The sequence below is a fragment of the Notolepis coatsorum genome (assembly GCF_963971535.1).
Source record: "Notolepis coatsorum genome assembly, chromosome: 7".
NCBI classification, from domain to species: Eukaryota; Metazoa; Chordata; class Actinopteri; order Aulopiformes; family Paralepididae; genus Notolepis; species Notolepis coatsorum.
In genome coordinates, this window is record NC_140171.1 from 122,032,737 (window position 1) to 122,050,364 (window position 17,628).

General features: G+C 49.4%; 1 protein-coding gene across 1 annotated transcript in view; it reads left to right on the plus strand.

Moving 5' to 3' along the window:
* Positions 1-17,628, plus strand: part of as3mt (arsenite methyltransferase) — a 37,433-nt gene that overhangs the window by 1,439 nt on the left and 18,366 nt on the right. The window contains exons 3-4 of the mRNA XM_084318089.1: positions 3,779-3,906; positions 4,494-4,644. Coding sequence (XP_084174215.1) covers positions 3,779-3,906; positions 4,494-4,644 — 279 coding nt within the window. The remainder of the gene's footprint in view (positions 1-3,778; positions 3,907-4,493; positions 4,645-17,628) is intronic.

Genomic DNA, 17,628 nt, shown 5'->3' on the forward strand with positions numbered 1-17,628 from the left:
ACATTATTTTTTATATATCAGAAATTATCTTGTTTTTTCAGTTGACACCACCTATTTTGTCATGTCCCTCATGGCCTTCGATGAAAGTGTACTTGGAATATTCATACATTTTTTTCACATAAACATCCATCTGTGCTTTTTAGCTGATAATGTGTTTATTTTTTTTATTTTTTATTTTTACTTAAGTTACTACCTTCTTTTATAACTATATTTCAGTAATTTATATTGTGATAGTGTAGTCGTTACATCATCTTTTGTAATTTCAACAAATAACAATATATATGATTTCTTAATCTCATGCATGCCATTTGCTCTCCTATTATTCACCACATAGAGCAAGGCAACCTTGAGCAAAAGAAAATCACAACTCTGTTACACTCAACCCTGTTACGTGTTTGATCATAACTGCGTTGTAAGACTGTAACAGGGTTGTGTTTTGAACACCTTGGTTGTGAAGTTATACAATTATTTAAATTAATATTTGTATTTGATCAACATTCTTACCACATGTTGAACGGAATAATGTCCAAGTTAAAGCTGTTTGTGTGTGTGTGTGTCCATGCATGCATGCATGTGCGTATCTGTGCGTGCTTGCATGTATGTGCGTTTAGTGAAGTGTATCTTGTTATCCCTTTACGAATACAGTCATAATAAGCTAATTCGAATTACAAGATTGGAAAGGGTGTTCTATTCTTATCAGACAAAGTTTCTGCCTAGGTTTTCGCATCTCAGTTTGAAATAAATAATGTTTGATGATATCTATCGTTTCATGGAATGACTCAATGGTTACAGGCAGCCATACTGGAAGAAATAACTACATGAACAGTGCAAGGTCTAACAAATATTAGATTATAAGTTAAGAGATAATGTTTATTATTCCTGGCTGGAAATTGCCTTGTCATCACCACTACGCACAATGGTTGGAATGTAGCCTATGAAGACATAAACATGGAGAATACTTTTTATATATATATATATATATATATAAGTGGAGGTAGAGCCCAAAGATGGTGTAGTGCAGGGGTCAGCAACCTTTACTATCAAAAGAGCCACTTTTCCCCCCTCCCACAAAATAAAATGCTCAGGGAGCCGCACAACCTATTTACCCTTAAAATGAAGATAACACAGTGTATAACGTTTTATATATCCCCAAGCATACCCCACATTTAGCATAAAACGCCTGACGATTGCATACTGTTGTGAAGGATCAGATTAAACCGAATATATATATTTATTTATATATATATATTTAAGTAGTATTTGTATATCGTTTGATATCCCCTGTATATTCCTTGTACAATATGCACTGAATATCCCTTTAGTCTACTAAACAGCCCATAATAGTTTCATTCTACCATTGGACGAGAACCTGGCGCCAGCAGCCATACCCCTAGGTTCAAGTTCAATCGTGCCGCCCAACATGTCGTGGCAAGCCCGGTTCCGCGTAGGAATACGTCTGGCGAAATACGAATGGTACTATTTGTTCGCAGCGCATATATATATGGCGCGAGTAAAGTAGAACTTTCTTTTAGTCCATTAGTTCTTTACCCTCCAACCGAGTAACAGACGCGAAGCCTCACCCACGACGCACGTGTGGTGCAGTAAGGCCTACTTGGCCTCAGAATAGGCATTGAGATATCGTGTGGATTAATAGTTGAATTGTCATAGTTTGGCACTATACCGTCGAGTTGGACGTATTCTATTAAGCTAATAATAGTCTATTTGTGTATGGTGCATCGTCGGTTAGAGTTATAAAGTGAGCAGCACCCCCATCGTTCCTGACGTTATCTGGAGTCTTAACCAGGCTGGGCAGACCACTAGTGGTGCTTGCATCCGAGGAGCTCCGGGCCAGGACGAGGAGACCTGTACATTGGATTACTTTACCCGGACGACGGCGAGCCTTCCACGGCTTGGATTATGCTTTGGGTGCTTTGATTATTCCATGGATAACGGCCAACACTGCTGAGTGTTGGAACTACCCCCCGGAGAGGAGTCCAGGTGAGACGGCGCTCTACACCAGTGAGGTCGCCTCACGTCTCTCCGTTGTGGACCGGCAGCTACCGTCCACCAGAGGGTCCAGCTGTATTCATCTGTGGACCGAGGTTCTGTGGGCACCGTGTTCAAGACTTTGAATTCTCCCAAGAAATCGTCGGCCAGATGGGATACCGCCAGCGGCTCTTCTAACCCCCCCCTCCTACTGTCTTACAACCAGCGGGACCCCCCCCCCTTAGTGTATCCAGCTATAATCATTTAAGTACCATCGCTATAGTTCCCTAAAGAACCGGGTTGTATACTTACTCCCTGCGTAACCAGAGATTGGACATTCAATGTTGATTTACCTACGAATACTCATTTGCCATACAAGTGCATTTCAAATCATAAGTGTAAACAAGTGAACGTTGTATATACCTTTTGCTATATTAAATATTCGATTTGTACATTTGTGTGGACTTCGTTTCATCAGGTGGGAAAGTGTTCATCATATCTATATCATGTACTGGATGGCCAGAAGTTAAAGTACAAGAGGTAGTGGTTTAATAATACCATACTTAACAATACAGTCAGGGAATTGTACCCCTCAGTTACACATACCCAAAGTAATTTGTGATTTATTATACTTTATACTTATAGCACACAGTTTGTTGCATTAATGGAATTATAACGCAAACAAAAAGAAAATGTTTAACTTTTTATTGCTGATTTGACCTGTTATAACAAGGAAAACCTCAAACTCTTATGAAGAGGAGAAAAAAATACTGGCTGTGTAGACCTATTTTTAAATAAAACACAGAAGAGGAGACAAAACACTGGTGTCTGTAGACCGACTTTGAAATAAAACCCTGAACTATTCAGGTATATTTGAGTCCTTCCCTTATTTGTGGAACATTTATAAAATAAAAAGTAGTCCACTTTGAAAAAAGACTACCATGTGTAGACTTACTTTGAAATAAAACACAGAAAAGGAGAAAAAAACACTGGCATCTGTAGACCTACTTTGAAATAAAACCCTGAACTATGCAGCTCTATTTGAGTCCTTCCCTTATTTGTAGAAAATCTATAAAATAAAAAGTAAATTTTTCGTTGTTCGCAAATTTCGCACCACATATCAGGCATACAAGTAAGCCTGCATCGTTAGTCGTGAAAGCAAATTAATCTGTCCACGCTGAATTAAACCCTCTATTTTCCTCAGACTTTCCTTTTTTTGGATTTATCCATGGTTAGCTTATTGGGGGTTCGGAAACTCAAGATTAGCCACTTGCAGACGGCAGGGAGAGGCACGGGGTGCAGACGTACTGTATATTGTAGTTGATGAAATATTTTTTCATTTCAGTGTCACAGTATGACATCGATCTCCAAAATAAGAGAACAAAAAAGAAAAGAAAAAAAAAAGTATTTTTTTGGGGCCAGGGAGCCGCAGCTGATTGGCTAAAGAGCTGCAGGTTGCCAACCCCTGGTATAGTGGTTAAGACTCTACCACAAGTGCCCTTGCTGGTCTAAGATCAAATCCCACCAGAAGCTTCTTTCCTGTGTCTCCCCTACTCTGTCTCGAGTCTCAGCCTTCCTATTATCCAATTAAGAAAATAGGTTGCTTACACTCCAAATGTTCTATTTATTTATTGCTGATAAACATACATCTAGGATGGCTCAAGTTGAAGCGGAATAGGCTATTGACCATATTCGCACTATGAAAAAAATCCCAACCTGAGCATGACATGATAGCAAAATGGCCGCCATGGGTATATGGTCAATAACGCCTCTGCTTTTCCCCACCCTCCAGGATTACTATGGCAAGGTTCTAAAGAAGAGCTCCGACCTCCAGACGAATGCCTGTGTGACCCCGGCCCATCCCATCCCTGCCTTCATCCGCCAGGCTCTGCAGAAAGTGCACCCAGAAGTCGTTGCCAAGTTAGTGGGCTACTGTTTCACCTCATCACACACACTATTACTACATAAAGAAGGATTTATTATGTGTTTTTGTCATAATCTCCATTTGAGCATTCACACACCCATGAGCAAACGTGCATGCACGGTATGCAGACACTGAAACACACATGCAAGCGCACACATACCAGGGCTCCCGCGGGGTCTTTAAAAAGTCTTAAATTCAATCATCTGAATGTTAGGTCTTAAAAATGTCTTAAATATGGTTTTGATAGGTCTTAAAATGTATTGGATTAGGAAGTTACTTCTATGTTACAATAACTTCTCTGTATCACATTTAAATGTGTTTGTCAGTTGACCCCCCCAACAATTTGTATGGAATTACTTCTCTCATAGTAATTTTCCTTCATATTTTCTTTGCCAGTATGGCTGTGAAATGGGTATTAATTCTATTCAAATGGTCTTAAAAAGTATTCGATTTAACTTGTTGACACATGCAGGAACCCTGACGCACACACACAATTGTGGTGAATACCACTTTGAATGCCATTTTCCTCATCACGTCTTTCATTTTCTACTGGATCATGACCGTGTGCCTCCCTCTCCTCCAGGTACTATGGCTGTGGCCTGGTGGTGCCAGAGTGCTTGGAGGGCCGTAAGGTGCTGGACCTGGGCAGTGGGAGCGGTAGGGACTGCTTCATGCTCAGCAACCTGGTGGGAGAGAAAGGCCATGTCACCGGCATTGACATGACAGAGGACCAGGTACAACAATAACGACAATGACAACAACAACAACAACAGGACGATAGGCTGGTTGGTAGGGATGCACCCCTTACCACTTTTACCCATTATTCTGAGTCCTACACTTTAAGTGTCAGCATCCATTACTTTTACTGTACAGTGTAGACTCTTAGGCTGTTTGTTTGGGATCAGTGGACAACTTCTTTTTCTCCGTTACAAATGTCTAGCATGCTGTGTGTAAAACATTTATAAATACAGAAAGTCACTTTGATATTTCTGTCATGTTACATGTGGCTCTTAGAATGGGATTTTACCACTGGGGAAATTCTCCAGAACCTATACCCTGCTTTAGCCTGGTATTGGTCCAATACCAGTATTGGCCAACTCTATTGTGAACTAAGGCTAGCGAGTGAGCATTAACCCCTCGCTCTTCCCATAGAGACCCTCAGATCCACATCTGGTACAGACCTCAAACAAAGTAGTTTATTTCTCTAAAACTATTCATCACAAAAAAGGGACTTTTTAACACTGATAACAGAAGTGTGATTTTTTTCTGTAGCCTATGTTTGCGAAGACGCTCTCTGATTGGCTAGCCGCGTACAGCGAAGACCCTCTCTGATTGGTTTAGCGCCGAAGGGTCTCTTCCGCCTTGTACATATATATTCTCTGCTTCAAAGTGGTTAGTGCTGACGTCAGCGAGTACGCTGATACCGTTGTGAGTTACATATCAACTGTGGCAGACGGTATTGTCCTCACAAAGAAGGCGCGGGTTTTCCCAAACCAGAAACCTTGGGTGGACAGCACTATAAGAACAGCCCTGAACTCACGCACCACGGCTTATAACCTGGGCAGAGAGTCAGGAAATATGGAAGAGTACAAGGCTTCAGTCTACACTCTGCGCAAGGCTGTTAAACTTGCTAAGAGGACATATGCTGAGAAACTGGAGACACAAATGGCACAAAACGACACAAGAGGCTTGTGGAGGGGACTGAAGACAATAACTGACTACAAAGTCAGCGCCCCCGAAATGGGGAGCGACGACGCCTCTCTCGCGGACAAACTCAACTCCTTCTACGCTCGGTTCGGTGTAGACAGTGTCGCCGCTAGCCCTCTGGCTAGTGACGTCACTGGCGCACCGGCTGTTGTGGAGGGGGGGGGGGGGGCAACCGCGGGGGGGCGGGGGCGCTCTCTCGTTGTCGGAACACAGTGTGAGAAGAGCATTTATGCAGGTAAAGAGCATTTACCAGGAAGGCTGCGGGTCCAGATGGTATAACAGGACGCATACTTAAGTCCTGTGCAAACCAGCTTGCCCCGGTGTTCACCGCCATATATAATCAATCCCTGGCGGAGTCAGTAGTCCCTGCCTGCTTCAAGATGTCTACCATCATCCCTGTACCGAAGAAACCCTCCCCAACATGCCCAAATGACTACAGACCGGTGGCACTCACCTCTGTGGTCATGAAATGTTTCGAGAGGCTGGTCAAGGACCACATTTGTGCCTCTCTCCCCAGTGATATGGACCCTATGCAATTTGCATACAGGACAAACAGGTCCACTGACGACGCGGTCTCCCAGGTACTGCACAGCACTCTCTCCCACCTTGACCGTCAGAAGGGGGGCTATGTGAGACTGTTGTTCATTGACTACAGCTCAGCGTTCAACACCATAGTCCCCACCAGACTGGTGGACAAGCTGATCGAGCTAGGTCTGAGCTCCGCCCTGAGCGCCTGGGTACTGGACTTTCTGAGTGAAAGACCCCAGGCGGTCAGGGTGGGGGGTCAGACCTCCAACACCATCACCCTGAGCATCGGGTCCCCCCAGGGCTGTGTTCTAAGCCCCCTGCTGTACTCACTCTACAAACACGATTGTGTGGCCAAGTTCAGCTCCAACTCCATAGTGAAGTTCGCCGACGACACGGTGGTGGTGGGGCTGATCTCGGACAACGACGAGAAGGCCTACCGAGAGGAGGTTGAGGTACTGGAACGTTGGTGCCAGGACAACAGCCTGCTCCTGAACATTGGTAAAACCAAGGAGCTGATCGTGGATTATAGGAGAGGACAGCAGGAGACACACACACCACTGATGATTAACGGGGCTACCGTGGACAGGGTGAGCAGCTTCAAGTACCTGGGGGTCCACATCTCAGAGGATCTGACATGGTCAACACACATAGACACAGTAGTAAAGAAAGCGAAGCAGCGCCTCTACCACCTGAGACAGTTAAGGAAGTTCAGAGTATCGGGGAAGATACTCCAGTCCTTCTACTCAGGAGCTGTAGAGAGCATCTTGACCGGAAACATCACTGCCTGGTATGGGAACAGCACGGCACAGGACAAGAAGGCCCTACAGAGAGTGGTGCGCTCAGCCGAGCGTACCACGGGTATTGCGCTACCTCCCCTGCAGGCTCTATACAACAAGAGGTGCAAATCCAGAGCCTGCAGGATAATGAAAGACCCCCACCACCCCAATAACAGCCTGTTCCAGCTGCTGAGGTCAGGCAGACGCCTGCGTACCCCAGCTACTAGGACGGAGAAGCTTAGGCTAAGCTTCTTCCCCCAGGCCATCAGAGCCTTGAACAATGAACATTGAGAGACACAGAAACTGAACTATCCACACACAAGCACACACAAGCACATACACGACACGCACGCTGAGCACGCTCACACACTAGCAGCCACTTTAACACTCATGCCGCACATACGCACACTTATGGCCAGAGGAAAGGCCACTTTAAATTAGTATAACATCAGGAACAGTGTATTGCACTACTAAAGCTACCTAGCATGTCCTATATGCTCTGTAAATACTATGTACAGATACCGAGATAGCACACCATGTACCTGTTTATTGCACTGTTGTTTTTTACTGGATTCTATTAATATGTTGTACCACTGTATTTTTATTGGATTCTATTATATGTTGTACCACTGTATTGCACATCGTCGCGGGCAAGACCAGCCGCATTTCATTGTATACCTGTATGCCGTGACAATTAAAACTCTTGACTTGACTTGTTATGCTTTGGCCTTCTTTCGAAGTGGGTTATGCTTAGGGTTAGGGTTAGGGTTAGGGTTAAGGTTAGGGAACAACATTTGTTGTTGAATATGCGGAAGAGACCTTTCGGCGCTAAACCAATCAGAGAGGGTCTTCGCTGTACGTGGCTAGCCAATCAGAGAGCGTCTTCGCAAACATAGGCCACGGGAAAAAATCACGCATAACAGAATGCTGATAACGTTAGGTTATGACTATAACCAAGTTCTGTTAACACTAGTGGACGCTCAGCGTCTCATTGCATATATCTCGCTTCAGCATATATACACTGAATAAATTTCAAAATGTACCTTTAAATGCCAGCATTCATCTGGCCACACCCCCATCCGCTTACCTATATAAGCAGGGGTGGTGCCACACACTCATCTTCTTCCCAACAAATTTCACCACAATGAAAAATCAAGGGCCGCAGCGGCGTCTAGACGCTGAGCGTCCACTAGTGTTAACAGAACTTGGTTATAGTCATAACCTAACGTTCTGTATCACACTAGCTCCTGCTCAGCGTCTCATTGCATAATAGGAGCTGAGCGGGAGCTAGAAGCTCGACAAATACACCCCGCTGAAGGCCCCCCACAACCATCAGAACAGGGAGGGCCGAGCCCCCCCGACCCCCCCCTAATGGAGGGCAACCCCCTATTAGAGGTTTCCCGGGAGGGCGACGGACCCGACCGTGCGAAGAGGCACTCAAGCAACTCAACGCACAGGGTGAGCAGACCGTGGCTTGACCCCACGACTACACACACGCACAACCCGCATGCCACCCGGGAACGAACGGAGGAAACAACCTCGTTATTGCCCCCAGAATCACGGGGTCACGGGCAAACCCAACACCGTGGCAAGGCCGTAGCAGCGGAGCGCGAAGGAAGACCCAGACCCACCAAAGGGACTGGACCCCCTGGAACGGGGGCCCGGAGAAGTCCATGATGCCAGCACCCCACACCCCACCAGGTGGGCACTTAGTGACCCCGCCCCCCACATCGCCAGCGTATTCGGACAAAGGCCCCTCAGCCGAGCGGGCCCTGTCCCCCCAATAGTACACCGCCTGGCACACTGACCCTGCAGAACAGGCAGTCAGCATGGCCGTAAGCACACAAAAAAGGTTAACCAACGGAAGCAGGCAGCGCACCGGGGAAAAACCAGGCAACAGGCTGTTAACCCTAGCCTGGAGACTGCGGACGAGACAGGCGCCAGAGGGGACAGCTGAACACAGCCGCCCCGGCGGAAGGGGCGTATGCTGGCGTTGTTGCATGACCAAGCCTCCATTTAAAAACCCCCACCCAGAGGGGTTGAGGCAGAGAAGGCTGACACGATTGGCAGACGTCATGAACGTGCAGGGGCACCCTCAACCGGGTAACCCGGGAGTTGACACTGCTCCAACACACAGGGAATCAACCACCTTGGTGTTACCCAATGCGGTGATTGTTCCTATAACCCCTCAAGAAAAAACTCAAACACACCTGCGAGTATACACCGGCTATACCGCAGTACAAGTGTTTCAGTTTTCAAAAAAGGGTTAACCCAGGCCTACGGGTCGACGAAACATGACTTCGGACCGGGCCCGGCGATACGGGAAGCACAGGGTCACCAGAGGAGGTCAAAGACCACCCCAACAGGCCCCTCTTCGCCATGCGTGAGAGAGGAGCGAAAAAGAATGGAGAACCAGCCCCAAGCACACCGTACTTGGTATTCCCAGGCGGTCTCCCAACCAAGTACTAACCAGGACCAACCTGTGTAGCGGCCGAGATCCGACGAGATCGAGCGTGTACAGGTTGGCATGGCCGTAAGCCATTACGACAGTGCTGAGTAAAAAATTTACCCAACCAGGGTCTCCATAGCGCTTAACCCTGTGACACCCGGACCGACCTGGCATTTTTCCCCCTGAAAAAAGCCCAAGTCCCTCAGGGTACCAGAACAGCAGATCTGCATCCCCGGCGGACAACGGGTTCAACTGATCCGGACCAGCGTGACCAGAACCAGTCCTGTGCCCTAACCACGCTGACATGCCTACTCCAGGAGAAGGGGCAGATATGCGTGTTGATCTTAAACATGAAAAGAAGGCGCCACCCAGACGTTCGGGCGAACCGCGCCCGGTGGCCCACCCCCAGGGCGTGAGACCCCTCTACATATGTTCAGATCCATTCCGTCATCATCCCCCAGATATGAACGAGAATCCGTCGATAACCAAACCAGGTCTCGGATTTGGTCGTCGGAAGAGGAAAAAACCTCCATCCCAGTTGCTTTATAAAAACGCCGTTTTAACCTCAAGCAACCAAGGCGTGCCAGTCAGTCGCCTGTTTACATAACACCCCGAGCTAGCACTATACGTGCGTCGGGACACACCCACATCAATGAACAGGCTATTTAGACCTGTCATTGAATCCCCAAGGCGCCCAGGGGAACGACAAGAGGGGTGTGACACTTCCTAACTCCAACTCTTTTTAATAGAAAAGCAGGAAGCACCAACAGTATGTATCCCAGTCTACACAGCCGGGGGTAAAAATTGTTCACATTTTTACATCCCACCACCCTCTCATAGGAAGGAGACGGGAATCCCCAGAGAGACTTCCCACGCGAGCTGTACAGATTGAAAAGAATATATTGCACCTTGAGCCATGTAAAAAATTGGTTTTAGGGCTCTCCGGGGAGGAGGCACTGAACCCATACACACTCAATAATCGAATTGAATCGAATACATACACAATAGAGTAGGACTCCTTCTTGAGGGTCCACTCACCTTGACAATCTGAGGAGGAGGCTCTGTACTCTGAAGGAGGCTCCCTCACATGGAAGGAGGAGTCCCAACTCACAGAAGGCCCGAATAGGAGCTTGGTGAGGAGGAGCCCTGACCACCCCCCCAAAACAGATCCATCACATGGACCTGAACAGCACACGGAAGTCCTACCAACAGAGACGCGCATGGTGACGTACTCTATGGCGGGGGAATTTCTGCGGTGCACACGCCCAATATTCCAGGCCGTGGGACCAGGAAACTCCCCCCCCCCCCCCCCCCCCCTCCCCCCTCACCCTGTAACGTGCCGAACCGCAACGTGACAGGAACCTTGAAGGACAGGGGGTTTACCCATGACCAACAGAAAAAAGGGGGGAGGAAAGTTTACCAGTTCACCCCTTTACGACCCCACACCCATGATACCATGTAATGACAAAAAGAGAGTATGACACAGTCATAGTCAGCTCCATGAAGCGTCTGACAGCTTCACACAGCGCATGAGCTAACCTGCTATCTGATTTTTACTAAGGAAAAAACACAGAATAGAGAGGGCTCTCCAAGAGCCCCGGTATCAAACTTACACATGTGCTTCTGTGGCCAGTCCAACCCAGTTGTAGGTCACATGACACACACAACCCATCATCACCTACAAAAAATGGCAAAAACACTCTACAGAGGAACGCCGTTTTTCATAATGAGAGAATACATAATTCTCGATTAGTATCGGCCACAGGCCTTGCTAAGCACACACGAAAGCGACCAAACAATCTTTTCTTTTAGGAAAATAAAGTTTCTCCAGCAGTTGTAGCACAACCTCAGCAATCAAGCTAAGGGTTACATCGCATCCCTACCACACAGTGACACAATGTAGTGCAACAACATGTCTGATAGGAGGATGAAGAAGTCCCCAGGGAACCGGGGGGAAACACAATCCTCCTACTTTACCCTTAATACGGCCAGTTAAAACAGGAAAACCTGTTAATATGTGAACACACTGTTCATTGTCATTACAGGCTGAGAAAAGAATCATTCTTTACTCATTTGTCACTAAGCATAGCTTTATAGGTTAGTTAACCCACTTAGTTGTGAGTACACGGTACATATAAACACACATGATGTTTCTCAACACAACAACCAGATCATTTTCACATCTGTAACAACAACCCGATTTGCATGGAGAAGCTAAATACCAGTGACAAGACAATTCACACATAACTCGCGTCGTATCCTAAATGTAGTGCAGCAACACTCGTTTTGAAAACATCGTTATTTACAAAACATTTAGAAGGGAAAGCCAGAAACCTTGCCTACCCGGAGCGTAGATCAACGAAGTGCAGTCTCAAGGCACCGTAGTAAACGCAGCCATTCTGTGTTGCCGACCCGGCCAGCGTCGCCGCTCCAACCCGTCGCTACGGTCCCCTTTGTTGACGCAATCCTTGCCGTCCTGGCTCAGGGCAGGGTCGACGAACATCCTCTGTCAAAGATGACGTCGTAGTCAAGAATGTTAAAACATGTTATAATCAAAGCACGTTCAACAGAGTAGCATTAAGCTAACGGCCGCTCCAACCGTCGGTCGCTACGCTACGGCGCACACGACCAGAGGGGAGCTTCGAATGCCCCCCGCCTCTCCCCGTGAGGGAGAGGGGAGTTGGGAACCGCGTTGGCGCGCGAGGGGCCGGAGCCACCCCGCGCTGGGCCTCGGCCGATAGCAGCAAGCTAACGTTTCCTAGCCTAGCCAGGTAGGCCACCTACTCACCTAGTGATCACAGCAGGCTAGCGCCGCAGCTAACAGCTGACTGGCTAACAGTAGGCCACCACTAGCACGTAAGCTAAGCAGCGATAGCAGCAAGCTAACGTTTCCTAGCCTAACCTAGATAGGCCACCTAGTGATCACAGCAGGCTAGCGCCGCAGCTAACAGCTGACTGGCTAACAGTAGGCCACCACTAGCACGTAAGCTAAGCAGCTATCACCTGAACTTGTACACAATGATATAACACTCACCCAGACAGGCCGCCGTTCTGAAACCCTCCTCACTTTTTAAGAGAAAAGAGAAACAAGATGTTAACACAGTTTTACAACGGTGATTTTACCAACACCCGACGGAGCCAGCACAATACCCAACTGGCCTGTGTAGCTGACTTTGAACACAGATCTTCCGCTAATGAACATCTATGCCCATATCTCCTCGTGAGGGAATACTCTCATTTGGATATAAAAGATGGGGCCTAACACGGTGACAGAGAGACATCCACTCGTCCAGAAAACACAGGGATCACCAGTGTTAATGGTCGTGGCCCACTAGTTAAACTATAATGGGCTTCAGATCAAGGTCTTCCGCTGCTGCCTAAGAGGCTGAACAAAAGACCTTAATCTGGGGCCGGTGTTCGTAAACATTGTCAGTTAGCCCCCATAGCACTAACAGACAAGTGGAGCCGCAAGCAAACAGTACTCACCCAACCTGAAACCCACCGCTTCTCACAACAGCGGCGCGTCCTACAGTTCAGCTGTGTCCTGAAAGGTTTCACCCCAACCAACACAGCAAGGAACTGCAGTTGAGAGGCATGCAGTGGCGTGCTCCCAATACGAAAACCGGTGGAGGATTTTAGAATGATCACCATCTTCCAAACACTCCAGTGACGAAGACAATATCGCCGTATTTTCTCGAAAATAGTGAGAGAAAATAAAGATATGATGTCAACGTATCTCCTTGTTCTTCCTTTCCTCGTAAACATTGCTCTTCCAGCCAATATTTTTCTCCACGTCAAGTGGGCATATGAGCAACACGTTGCTTGTGATGAAATTTGAGAAGGAGATGAGTGTGTGGCACCACCCCTGCTTATATAGGTAAGCGGATGGGGGTGTGGCCAGATGAATGCTGGCATTTAAAGGTAAATTTTGAAATTTATTCAGTGTATATATGCTGAAGCGAGATATATGCAATGAGACGCTGAGCGGGAGCTAGTGTGATACAGAACACTTTAGGCTTGTGGACAATTTGACTAAAATTGGCCTCATATGTTGTAAACAGAATATGCCTGCAATGGTAAACCAAGTCTCAACTTTTCCCATCAATACACTGAGAGAAAACTCTGGTCTGGTTTCACCACCTTCCGTTGCCATGGTGTAGCTGTGTCAGGAAGTTGGAGCAGTATCTTTGTATACATCAACTATCTTTGGTATCGGTGCATCTCTACTGATTGGGTTAAGTAGCCTCTACCACTGACTCTACCAATCATGGACTATGATGGGAAAACGAAAGGTTATCCTATAACCTAGTTATATGAATACTGGCAGAGCGCCCCGCTCTTTGCCATTATGAGATAACTCTTATCTCCTAGCACCTACTGTGCTCATGAACAAACAATTTGCACTCATGCACGTGACCAGGCCACGCCCCCGCGTCCTGCTATAAGACGACGGACATGGTCACACTCTACCTTCCTCGGGGAAAAAGTTTCCAACATTGAAAACCCAACCAAGGGACCTCGCTAAGAGCGAGATGCTCTGCCAGTATTCATATAACTAGGTTATAGGATAACCTTTCGTTATATTATCATACTGGTCATCGCGTCTCGCTCTTTGCCATTATGAGATATGGGGCAGAGCAGACGTGTGGCCCGACAAGTGTACCCCCTGAGGGCCCGTAAGCCCCACTACCAGGGAGGAGGGGAGTCCCGTCCACCCGCCTGTCCTAATGAAGGGGGGGAGGCAGTCAACTCCACCAAACGTGTGGAAAAAGGGGGAACCAAAGACCCCTGAAAACGCACAGTACAGGCGGGACCACGAGTGACACAGCACCCCGTGGCACACACCCACACACCCCTGCTAGCCCACCAACTGGCGGGACGCAGGGGAGGTCCCAGACCTCAGAACCGCCTGGGAGACAGAACCCCCAGTCATGTCCATGAGGTAAAACTTAACGAAGGGACCCGGGGAGGACCAGGAGGCTGCAGCACAGATGTCCTCCACCGAGGCCCCCCCTAACAAGGGAGTGGAGTGCGCCCTGACACCCCCAGGGGTTGACCTGTCCAGCCAACGTGTAGCAAAGGGCAATGCCCTCGCACAACCAATGTGACAGGTGCTGCTTGGACAGTGCCTTACCTGCGCGAGGGCCACCGTAACAAACAAACTGTTGATCGGCAGCCCTGAGATCCTGCGTCCGACTGAGGTAAACCCCCAAAGCACGGACAGGACACGACAGATGAAGGCTCGCCTCTAACCCACTAGCGTGAGGAGGCGGATGAAACGCCTGAATCACAATATCCCTGGAGCGAAAAGAGCTCCGGATATTCTTTGGCACGAAGACTGGATTAGGCCTCAGAGTCGCACCGCTATTGGCCCGAATAGACAGGCACTCAGGCCGCACCGAGAGAGCACACAGCTCACCCACGCGCTTAGCGGAGGTGATGGCCAGCAGGAACGCAGTCTTGAAAGACAGCTGCTCCAATGGCGCCTGCTCAAGAGGCTCAAACGGGGCCTCCGACAACCGGCCCAGGACCAGTTGGAGGTCCCAACTCGGAGACAGAGAACGTTCCACCGGCTTGAGACGCCGAGCGCCAAGCAGGAAACGTTTCACAAGAGGGTGGCTGAACAACGTACCGCCCTCAAAACCCACATGACAAGAGGATATAGCTGCGGCGTATACCCTCACCGTCGAGGCCGACAGTCTACCCAAGATAGACTGAAGGAAGGAAAGGACAGCGTCCAGGGGGCAGGACACCGGATCCCAGCCCCCCACCTTACACCACTCTTGAAAAGCATGCTACTTACCGGCATAAACCGCGATAGTGGAGGGAGCACGCGCGTTTCGGATGGTGTCGACCACAGAAGGGTCAAGACCCGTCCCCTCCAGACTCAACCCCTCAGCAGCCAAACCTTCAGTGGCTGTCCCAGAACAGGGAACAGACACAGAGATCCGTGTGCCTGAGAGAGGGCCCGCGGTGACCAAGGAACAGGCCACGGCGGGGCTACCAAGAGCTGGATCAGGACCGGGAACCATACAGCCATGCCCTGGTCCGGCGCGATCAGAATCAAGGTCCTGTGCTCCCGACGTATCCGCTCCAACAGCTGAGCTATCAGGTGTATGGGGGGAACGCATACAGAATCCCGGGCGGCCATGGATACATCGAGAAGGCATCCACCCCCAGTGGAGGATTGTCCCTCCGACTGACCGAGAACCATAAGGGGCACTGGTGAGACTGTCTGCTCGCAAACAGATCCACCGTGGCTTCCCCGAACCGGTCCCAGACCTGTCTGACTGTCTGGATGTAGTCCCCACTCGTCGGGATGAGGACCGCCCGCGACATCACATCTGCGCCCACATTCTCCTTGCCAGGGATGTGGAGCGCCCTCAGGCTGCGCAGATTGAGAGACGCCCATAGCCAGAGCTCGACCGCCGCCCGGTGCAGACAGACGGAGCGTACTCCACCCTGTCTGTTGATATACGACGCTGTTGTCGTGTTGTCCGTCCTGACCAACACGTGCTCGCCCACCACCAGGTGGCCGAACCGCTTGAGGACCAGAAGGACCACCTTCAATTCCAACACATTGATTTGCAGTGCAGACCAGGTAGCATGGCACGTCCAGCTGCCCCCTACTGCGTTGGTCCGACACGCCCCCCCCCCCCATCCCGTGAGGGAGGTGTCGGTGAAGACCGTGATGTGTGACAGCCTGCAGCCCATGGAGATCCCGCTCGTGAGGGTATCAGTCCTCCCCCAGTGGTCGAGATCCCCCAGTATTGACATGGGAACCTTCAGTCGTTTCCACTTGCCTCTCACCAGGTCTATTTTCATACTGGAAAACCACCTCTGTATCCTCCTCATGAAGAGGAGGCCAAGAGGGACCACAGAGTGAGCAGATGCCATCATACCGAGCAGGTGCATCACGGACAGCGCCGTAACCGTCCTGCCAGGACGGAGCCCCCTGAACGTGCGGGGAATATCCACTCGCCGTCGCTCTGAGAGGGTTGCCCTCATGGGCCTTGAGCTTAGAACCAAGCCCAAGTACTCCACCTGGTGACTGAGAAGAGGAGTACTCTTCTTCCAGTTCACAGCAAAACCCAGACTGGTGAGGAATTCCACCACCAGCCTGGTATGAGACCTGGCGACCTCCTCCGACCGGCTTAGGAGCAGAATGTCGTCGAGATAGAAAATAACTCGTATCCCCTGACGACGTAGAGGCTCCAGCGCGGTCTCTACGCACTTGGTGAATGTGCGAGGGGCCAGAGAATAGCCGAACGGCAGCCTCTGGTATTCGTACGCTACACCCTGAAAGAGGAAGCAAAGGAATTTCCTGTGAGGAGGGAAGATCGGGATGTGAAAGTACGTATCCTTCAGGTCTATGGAGGTGAACCAGTCCCCCACTCTGACGGAGCTTATCAGGTGTTTGACGGTCAACATCCTGAACCGCCTCGTCACAATCAGCCGATTGAACGCAGACAGATCCAGAATAGGTCTGACACCTCCCGATTTCTTGGGCACCAGAAAATACCGGGAGTAAACGCCACACATCGCGTCCTCCTTTGGGACCACGACGATGGCTTGCTTCGCTAACAGAGATTGGATGTCGTCGGCCAGAGCGGTCACTGCTGCTGACCCTGACAACAAGGTCTGCACCAAACCTGAAAATGGAGGGTGGGGTAGCGCAAACTGCAACACAAGCCCCCGCCTCAGCGTTCTCTCCATCCACTTCGACATACGGCACTGCTGTAGCCATATGTGATGATAATCCCAAAGCGCACCCGCCGCCATTTGGTGCTGGTCCGCCAGGAACCGTAGATAGGCGGCCCGGTCCCACCCGCTGTGCGTTGCCAACCCTGGACCCACCAACCGCGAGAGCAGGGCGTCTCGTGGAGCCGGGATATCGCACCCTGACACTACCAACAAGGCAATCGCACCCAAGGGGGGACCCCGACAGAAAGGGCCGTTTTGATACGGGGGAAGCTGACATCACGCTGGGTGACAAAAGCTCCCCCACAGAACACCTCCCCGGCATGGATTGCTGAGGAACCGTTCTACAGCTGGACATGCAAGGTGCGAGGTCCCCACACTGCCCGATAGGGTGGGTTCCTACACACCGTAGCCCTGCAGTGATATTACTACCACCCAAATCACGTGCGCCTGCCTGACCGCCGCCGGTCTTTGAGTAGAAAAAATGTGTAACTGAGATACAATACAGTATACAGTACAATGCAGAAATGGGATGAGGTACAATTTAGGGTAAGGTG